This window comes from Impatiens glandulifera, chromosome 6 (genome assembly GCF_907164915.1).
Source record: "Impatiens glandulifera chromosome 6, dImpGla2.1, whole genome shotgun sequence".
In the NCBI taxonomy this organism is placed as follows: Eukaryota; Viridiplantae; Streptophyta; class Magnoliopsida; order Ericales; family Balsaminaceae; genus Impatiens; species Impatiens glandulifera.
In genome coordinates this window covers 16,452,450-16,461,778 of record NC_061867.1, presented here as the reverse complement: position 1 = coordinate 16,461,778, position 9,329 = coordinate 16,452,450, and the positions used below count along the sequence as shown (strand labels likewise).

At 31.9% G+C, this 9,329-nt stretch overlaps 4 protein-coding genes across 4 annotated transcripts in view; all 4 read left to right on the top strand.

The window, feature by feature from the left end:
* The first annotated feature begins 4,854 nt into the window (after positions 1 to 4,854).
* LOC124943258 (ABC transporter G family member 53-like) lies at positions 4,855 to 5,699 on the top strand. The gene is made up of 5 exons (XM_047483797.1): positions 4,855 to 4,961; positions 5,037 to 5,157; positions 5,321 to 5,409; positions 5,488 to 5,565; positions 5,684 to 5,699. Exons 1-5 carry the CDS (start codon positions 4,855 to 4,857, stop codon positions 5,697 to 5,699), a joined length of 411 nt encoding a protein of 136 aa, XP_047339753.1.
* Positions 5,700 to 6,753: 1,054 nt separating this feature from the next.
* On the top strand, positions 6,754 to 7,463 carry LOC124942075 (ABC transporter G family member 39-like). Its single transcript, XM_047482488.1, has 2 exons — positions 6,754 to 7,028; positions 7,116 to 7,463. The coding sequence occupies exons 1-2, from the start codon at positions 6,987 to 6,989 to the stop codon at positions 7,446 to 7,448; spliced, it is 375 nt and encodes a 124-aa protein (XP_047338444.1). The 5' UTR covers positions 6,754 to 6,986; the 3' UTR covers positions 7,449 to 7,463.
* Positions 7,464 to 7,499: 36 nt separating this feature from the next.
* LOC124942074 (ABC transporter G family member 53-like) lies at positions 7,500 to 8,769 on the top strand. The gene is made up of 3 exons (XM_047482487.1): positions 7,500 to 7,676; positions 7,745 to 7,996; positions 8,223 to 8,769. Exons 1-3 carry the CDS (start codon positions 7,517 to 7,519, stop codon positions 8,384 to 8,386), a joined length of 576 nt encoding a protein of 191 aa, XP_047338443.1. The 5' UTR covers positions 7,500 to 7,516; the 3' UTR covers positions 8,387 to 8,769.
* LOC124943257 (pleiotropic drug resistance protein 1-like) overlaps positions 8,469 to 9,329 on the top strand; it is a 1,139-nt gene continuing 278 nt past the window's right edge. The window contains exons 1-3 of the mRNA XM_047483796.1: positions 8,469 to 8,774; positions 8,850 to 9,140; positions 9,230 to 9,313. Coding sequence (XP_047339752.1) covers positions 8,469 to 8,774; positions 8,850 to 9,140; positions 9,230 to 9,313 — 681 coding nt within the window. The remainder of the gene's footprint in view (positions 8,775 to 8,849; positions 9,141 to 9,229; positions 9,314 to 9,329) is intronic.

Here is a 9,329-nt window from a genome sequence, read left to right as displayed (position 1 = left end):
CCTAAAACGACGTCGTTTCGTCGCCGACCATCTTCTTCGTCGCGATCGCTGAAGAGATAAGATCGAATACCATCTTTGATTTTTCAAAGTTGGATCTCAGTCGATAGTCCACCTTTTTGACTAATTCGAAAGGTGAAATGATCACCCTATCATAATGATCATTTCCCCTATAATCCTAGGCATGATGAATAACTATTTCAGCAAGTTAAATCAAGAACAGTCAAAACACCATTAATGACTTTTGACTGATTCATTCCACTTGACTCCTCCAACCGACTTTCAAAACAAAGAGATCAACTCTCAAGCCTCGAATCACAAAAATAAAAAATCTGCCATTGAAGCTCCAAGCTTTTAGATTTTTCGAAATTTCATGTAAGGCCTTAAAGCTTGGATTTGAGCATCCCAAAATATTTCCTAAGGTCTAAGGAGTGTTATCTAGTCCTTAATGTTTCCAATCACTCATTAATTCATACTTCTATATTTTTGTTTACATAATCTTGTATGATGTCTGGTTCTTGAATTTGATGATTGTAAATCAATCCTAAGATCATTTATGAGCTTTCTTTGAAAACTAGAACCGATTAATCGGTCTTAAAATGAAAAAAAAACCAAATTTGAATTTAGAAAATTTAAAAAATGAGTTTTATGTTCTTCAACTAATTCTCAAGAACGACGGCTTACAAAGTTTCCCAACATGTTTCTAATGATGTTGAATAACTATTTGGATCATGTTTGATTCATCCCGATCATGTTTAATCAAAATCAAAATTTTCAAAATAATTGAAAATTTTAAATTCTTGAATTAGTCCAAACGAACAACCAACCTTCATGTTTTGATTCCAATCAAGTATATATATGAAGTATAAAGAAACTATTTACAAGATCCTTATACTTCAAAACAATTTTAAAACCAAAAACCCAATTTTTGGCCATAAATTGTTTTGAATGAATTGATCATCACTCATGTCGGTTGATACCTTGGGATGATATTCTAAATGTTCTTGGGAGCTTTGTGAAGCTACTCAGGCCCTTGGATCAAATAATCCAAACCTCCATCAAAATTGCAAAACCTACAGTTTTGATGTTCTTGAGGACCGATAGGTCCGACCGAGGCTTTTTAGCCAAAACCGAAAGGTCTTACCGAGGATTTTTATATCCGATCAAAAAGTCATACATAGGACCTAGGAGTCTCGCACCCGACCGAGAACTCTTGAACCCATGACCGATGACTTCAACCTAGAGTCAAGTGATCCGACCGAGAAGTTAGACCTAAGACCCATGAGTCTTGCACACGACCGAGAACTCCCGAACCTAGGACCATGACTTCCACCCAAGATTGAGGCGTCCGACCGAGAATTCTAGCACCCACCAATAATTCTGGTCGAGGACCGAGAGACCTTAACACCCCGATCGAGGAACACCCGCATTCCGACTGAGGATCCTAAACCTGGAGCGAGGGGTTCCCGACCTAGGACCGGGGATCTTAACCCCCGATTAATAAAATGAACCCATGACCTAGGACACCGGTCCTAAGGCCTGTTTGGTTCCAATTTTCAAACTTCAAAGTTATTTTTGTAATTTTGGAACCTCAAACCATTTTCTAAAAATCCCGAAAAATTAAAAAATAATTTCAAAATATTTTTGGGACATTTTCAAAAAAATCATTTTGATAAAATCTTGTTTATGATTTATTTTTAAACTCTAATTCCTTTTAAATTGATGTTTTCAGGTATTTTCTTCATTAGTCGTCAATAGCAACAAGTACCAACATTTAAATAATTGTTATTACAAATTTTTAAATAACGCTAAAACATACACATGTCTATAACCGGAAGAATAATCGGTTAAAATAAAATCTTATATAATCGATTTTCAAAATGGGTACGGAGGATGAAGAGTGAAAACCCTTTCCCGATTATCACCAAACTACGAACTGAAAAAAACTCTACTAAAAATATGTTTGTACACGTATGTCATTTTTAATGATTCAAAAATTAATTAGCGACTCTATTTTAAATAAATAATCTTTTAAATTAATTATTTTTAATTAATTTAAATAACGAATTTCTAAAAAATTAAATTATAATTTGATTACTACAAATTTCCAAATTATTTAAAATTTGAATCTAAATTAATTATTTTTAATTAATTTCAAAAAGCTATTAGGGATAATTTAAAGTAATTTAAAATAATGTTTTATTTTAAAAAACTTTCTGATAAGCAAACCGATGTTAAAATTCTCGAATCTCAAACTTCTACACCAAAGAAGTTTTCGAGGGCTACAACTATACAACTTGAACCGTATTGTGTTGTTCTTTTTGCAAATACAATTACTCTTTGTTCTTCAAAGAACTATTGTTTTTTATTGCTAGATAATCGATGCCAAATAAACAATTTAATTGTATGAGACACGTGTCTCATTGAGTTTCTCGGAATAAGATTGAATAATTAGTAATAAAAATTAAGAAAATATTATTTAAAGAGATTGATTGAATAAATGCAAAAATTGAACTAATTAGTAATAGAAATTAAGAAAAGATTATTTAAAAGAATTGATTGAATAAATGCAGAAATTGAGAGGAACCACTTTAGAAGGGCGCAAAGAAAAAGAGAAAGACTTGTATTTTTATTTTTAACAAATGACATATAATTTGTATAAAAATGACCTGTCATATTAATTAAACACGGAACTAACGTTTGTTTTAGTAAAAATTCCAAATAGTCAAAATTTTAATAGTTTTAGTCTCATCATACTGGGAAATTTGAGGAGATGACCCTCAAAAAGGGTAAATGGGGAAAATGCAGAGGTTAAAAAAAAAGCGCTAGTGACCCATTTTACTGTTTTTGGACGATTTTGTTCATGTCGGAGGTTGCGTGACGCAACCGGAATCACGAGATTTTTTTTTTCCGTCTCGCAACTGGGGTTGCGTGACGCAACTGGGGTTACGTGACGCAACTGAGCCATTTTTTTCCAAAAAAATTCATAATTACGCAATAGTGACATTTTCGTCAGAAAAAAAAGGATCACCAGCGTTATTTAATTTATGCGCTGACAATTTTCCATTTAGACCTGTTATTGGGGTCATTTCCTTAAATTTCCTCGTAACAGGGCAATAGATAAATTAATGAAGACACAATCTAATAATTTAAAATAATCTATTTATGAATTTGAAAATCTCAACTTTCTAAATTTAAAATGAAAAGAAATGATGAAAATATACTTTAACGAACTCCCATAAAGAAGCATACATGATAAGACTGTTACGTGTTTGGATATGATAAACTTTACTTGAAAATATACTTTAACGAACTCCCATAAAGAAGTTAATGTATATTTTAGTTAGTGGTCTTTATCTGATAAAAAAAAAATTAATGCATGTTTTATTTAATAAAGTGTACTTATTATTTTTTAGTTAGTGGTATTTATCTGATAACATTTTTTTATAATCAAAGACTATTAATTAGTAATGATTTTGGGTTATATTAGTTTCTTAATATTTAAAAAAAATAAAAAATGTTTAATATTTTACTTAATTTCTTATTTTATTATCAATCAATCTATGTTTTGTATATTTTCATTTTATTGTCTATTAATATATTGACTATAAATATGTTTTTTTATTCTTTAAAAATATAAATATCAACATCAATAAGATTGATATTTGACCATTTAGATATAAGTGAGTACTTGACAAATTAAGATGAGCTATGTTATGTTATTTGTTTTTCTTTATTGATTATTTTGAAAAATAATTATTATTAAATTAAAAATGTAAATTGATCAAACAATCAACTAATGGAACATGAACTGCTGTCTTTTATTTTTTCAGCCATAAAAAAAAAATTGCCGCTTATTTTGACCGTTTGACTCTATATTGGCCCTACACTTTTCTACGTTCACCCATTTTTGGGATTTTTTTAATAATTTATCCTCAAACTTAGAGTCGTCCAGCCGCATATATATATATATAATTAAATACTTTATTATCTTATATACACGTTTGAAAAATTGATTTAAAAAAAAATTGTTTAATATATTTTTTTAATTTAGTATTTTGGAGTTGGTATATTAAAATTTGGGTAATTTTCCGGTTTAACCGATAATTGAGAAGCACGTGACAATTTTATATTTGTGTTCTAGTCTCTGATTCCATTCAATTTGTGAATACTTAAATATATATAACATCACTTATATTTTTATTTATTATTTATATTTTATAAGAAATTTAAATTTTTAATATATATAATATTAAAAAAACTGTTTATATAATTTTATGAAGAACTTTAAAAAAAAATGATATAATAATGCTCTATGGGTAGAATAAGATGGAAATGATAAACACATTCATCTCAATCCACTTCCGTTTCATTGTCATCCAAATTATATGGATAAAATGATAGTTGAATTTTAGATAATTTAAAAAAAAAATAACTAAAGTCAAACAAGTTATAAGTATGCAATGTAAAAGTTGAAAAATAAAATTAAAAAGAAAAAAAAAGCATGCATGCAAGTAAAAGTTGAAGCTAATAGGTTATTCAAATTTTAATTTCATATTATTAATATTATTATAATCATTAAATTACTTAATTTAACAAATAAAAAAAATCAAAATACATTTACTTTATTATAATTAAATTCAATTCTATATATAAAAAAAATAGTTTAATCACAAAGGTACACAAAAGCATATTGAATTCTCTAATATAATAATAATATTATTATTTTATTATATAGTAACAAATAATAATAATAAATAAATACAGAAGCTTGGCTCTATTAATAACAAATTTACAGAAGGTGGTCGAAATTTGAATACTTTCTTCTTCTTCTTCAAGTTCTTCATTTTCATTTCCATGGAGTTCAAGCAACAGCAATCTAGAACGCAACCAAACGGAGAAGAAGAAGATGAAGATAATCAAGGACAGTTAGGGAAACCAACTACTGATGATGAAACACAACGGTATAAACGATACAATTCTATATATATTCCTTTTATATGTTCACTAATTTGATTTACTTTTTCTTGCTTAATCAGTGTTTCATCTGATATGCCTACAATCGAGGTTCGATTTAAGAACTTGAATGTTCATGCTGAAGCTTATTTGGATACTGGAAATTTGCCTAATGTTATCAACTCTTTCTTTAACTTCATTCAGGTAAGTCTCCTCTTTCAATTTGATTACTAATAAATTTTGCATTAGTAAATTTTTGTTTGTTAAAGATGGAAATCTAGAGTCAATTTGGCATTCAATGCATACTTTTCGAATCAAAACGTTGCTAGAAATGTAAACATCTGTTTTTTGCTATTCAATCTGAAAGGGCGTGTTTCAGAACCTTCATTTGTTTCCTCGTCAAAGGAAGAAGCTTCCAATTCTGTGTAATGTGAATGGAGTTATTAAACCTGGGAGGTAAGTGACAATGTAAATGTTTCCAAAACATTTTTGTATATATGACTAATGGAGTGTTGTTTGTATGTTTGTTTATAGAATGACATTGCTTTTAGGACCACCTGGTTCTGGTAAGACAACCCTGCTATTAGCGTTATCTGGAAAGCTTCGCGACTCGTATCTTAAGGTAAACATGTTTATTAATAATAAGTGGAATTTGCATAGGATGGGATTGTTTTGACTTGGTAGGTATCTGACTTGTATTAAACATCTTTTTTGATTGAATAATGGTTAGGTATCTGGAGAAGTGACATATAATGGTCATAAAATGCATGAATTTGTTCCACATAGGGTTTTGTCTTATGTTAGCCAATCCGATGTTCATATTGCTGAAATGACTGTTAGAGAAACGTTGGCTTTCTCGGCTAATTGTCAAGGAATTGGTATGACTGTATATGCTTGGTTGTTTATCGTCAATTTTCTGCAATGGAAATTGCTTATTATGGTGTATTTTGATTGCAGATAATAAGGAGGAAGTAACAGCTTATGTTCTAAAGGTATTCATTCATTACTTGAATGAATGTAATTTAAGTTATTCTAATTATTTCAATTTCAGACTTTAGGATTAGAGGAATGTGCGAATACAGTTGTTGGGAATGACATGCTTAGGGGCATTTCAGGAGGGCAACGTAGACGCGTTACTATTGGTATTCTAGAACATTCTAAATTCATAACCAATTTTATAATGTGGAAAAAATGATTGCATCATTATTGTTGTTGGTTTCTATAGGGGAAATGCTTGTAGGTCCTGCAAGGGCATTCTTCATGGACAATATATCAACTGGTCTAGACAGTATGACAACTTTTCGAATCATTAACTCGATTAAGCAATCAGTTATGACGTTCAACAACACTACTGTGATCTCTCTTCTGCAACCTGCCCCGGAAACATATGAACTGTTTGACGATATCATCGTGATCTCAGATGGGCAGATTCTGTATTTGGGTCCACGTGAACACATACTTGAATTCTTTGAATCTGTTGGTTTCAAGTGTCCAAACAGGAAATCTGTTGCTGATTTTCTACAAGAAGTAAGCTTAAAAGAATTTTCATTTTTATTTGTCTTTTTTTGAGACAAAACTCCCAAGAAGTTGCCTAAAAGGACCTGATTATGCAAGGAAACATTCATAAATATTGAACTAAACAGTAACATGTTAGTAATGTTCTCCTATTTCCCACAATCCATATAATCCACCTGAAGATTAATGGGTTTGAAAACCATGTTTTGTTAAGTCTTGCACAACCCAATCCAGCCATCAACTTTTTGTTAACTTTTTTGATTGATTTTCTAATATTTTGTTCATAATAGGTAATTTCAAGAAACGATCAACAACAGTACTGGGCAGGTGAAAATGAACAGTATAGCTATGTTTCTTCAGTGGAGTTTGCGCAGGCATTCCAGTCATTCCATGTTGGAAAAGCGAATGACAGCGATCTTTCCGCACCATTCAACCATTCCAGATCATTGCCAACGAAACCATATACTACAAGTGGGATAGATTTACTCAGAGCTTGCTTATCGAGAGAATTCCTTCTGATGAAGAGGAGTTCATCTCTTTATTTTCTCAAGATAATCCAAGTAAATGATGTCAATTTCGTATATTTAATTTTCTGATGAAGAGGAAGAAGAAGAACTAAAGTTTGACATTAAAATTACTATTGGCAGCATGTAATTCTTGCATCTGTAGCTGCAACTCTTTTCATGAAGAACAGACACCACGAGACAAAACAAGATGGAATGCTGTACCTAGGGGCACTCTATTCAGGCCTCGTGGCAACATTATTCACTGGATTTTTTGAGTTACCGACAACCATAGATAGATTAACAGTCTTCTATAAACAGAAAGGCCTTTTCTTTCCTGCATGGGCATACTCATTACCATCATCAATTGTCAAAGCTCCAGTTTCTATCATTGAAGTTTCCATTTGGGTTGGTATAACTTATTATGCAATGGGCTTTGATCCTGATGTCAAGAGGTTGTTTGGTAACTTTGGTTGATATTTTCTCTGTAATTTATTTTTTATTGCTCTTAATTTCTTTATTCTTCCTTATTATTCTATTGCAGGATGTTGAGGCAATTCTTTGTTCTTGCATTGACTGGGCAGATGTCTTCAGGACTTTATCGATGCATTGCAGCGATTAGTAGGGATCACAATATTGCCAACACGGTATCTAACCTCGTTGTGAATTGGTTATTGATATTTTGCGGTTTTGCATTGTCACCACGTAAGGATAATTCATTTTTATCCAAATATGTTTTTTTTGTTCTTGCTCTCACTTTGTTTCTCTGGCAGAGAATATGAAAAGATGGATGATATGGGGATACTGGACATCACCACTAATGTATACGCTAACTACTCTATCATCAAATGAATTTCACGGGCAGGCTTGGACATCAGAGGATGCTGCCCAAGTAAAAAAATCAATCTTATCGTCGTTTGGCTCGTTTGTTACCCCAAATTGGTATTGGATTGGGATTTGTGCTCTCACCGGTTTCATATTCCTTTTCATTGGAATCTACACTTTGGCCCTCAGTTACCTTAGTGGTTAGTACCCATTATCTGAAATCTAGAAATCCTAGACCAAAATATAATTATGTTACTTTTTCTTTTAGAGAAAAACACACTAGGAAAACTTTATTGAGTTAGTTGGATTACAAAGTGTCCCTAACAGATAAAAAAAACTCCAAAGCTACCTAAAAACACCCCTTAAGGACCTCAGTATGCATGGGAAATTTCACTTTGTGTAATTAATTATTTGTTATTACTACAGATTTCAGGAAATCAATCTCTTGGCCCAAAGACAAAATCGCAGAAGTCGCTGCTTCTGATAAACGTCGGAAGGAAAAGGGAATGTTGTTGCTCCCATTCACTCCTCTTTCGATCACATTCGAGGACATAAGATATTCGGTTGATGTGCAAAATGTAGGTGAATAAAAATCTGTTACTAAATATTTATTAGATTTTTTTATATAGTTCAAACATATAGCAGGAATCCAAGGCTAAAGACAGTCCGAGAATGAGGCTAGAGATTCTAAAGGGAGTTTCCGGTACATTCAGGCCAGGAGTTTTAACAGCATTAATGGGTGTCAGTGGGGCGGGTAAAACAACTTTATTAGACATTCTGTCTGGAAGAAAAAACACTGGATTTCTTGAAGGAGAGATCAGAATTTCGGGTTATCCAAAGGATCAGAAAACGTTTGCTAAATTCTCAGGATATTGTGAACAGAACGACATTCATTCTCCATTTGTAACTGTTTATGAGTCCCTTGTTTTCTCAGCTTGGCTTCGGTTACCATCAAATGTCAATTCTCAGACCAGAGAGGTAAAAAATAGGAGTAAAAATTATTCTTTGGTTTGATACTCATTCAATCATAAATTTCACTTGTCATGGTTTCAGGACTTTATCGAGGAAGTAATGGAATTGCTCGAGATAACAGAGCTCAGAGATGCACTAGTTGGTACACCAGATGTGAATGGACTATCTATGGAACAGAGGAAACGGTTAACAATTGCAGTTGAATTGGTGGCTAATCCATCTATAATATTCATGGACGAGCCGACAACCGGGCTTGACTCGAGAGCTGCTGCTATCGTGATGAGAACGTTGAGGAATATTGTTGACACTGGAAGGACTATAGTGTGCACAATCCATCAGCCAAGTATTGGCATTTTCGAAGGTTTTGATGAGGTAGCTTTTTACTTAATCAAATCTATTGTTTCTGAATATTTATTATAAGAACACTTTTTTAATTTAATTTCTTCTTACCAACTTTGAAGCTTTTTCTATTGAGTCAAGGAGGTCAAGAGATTTATGTTGGTCCTTTGGGATACCAGTCCTGCCATGTGATCAAATACTTTGAGGTGAATTCTCTATTGT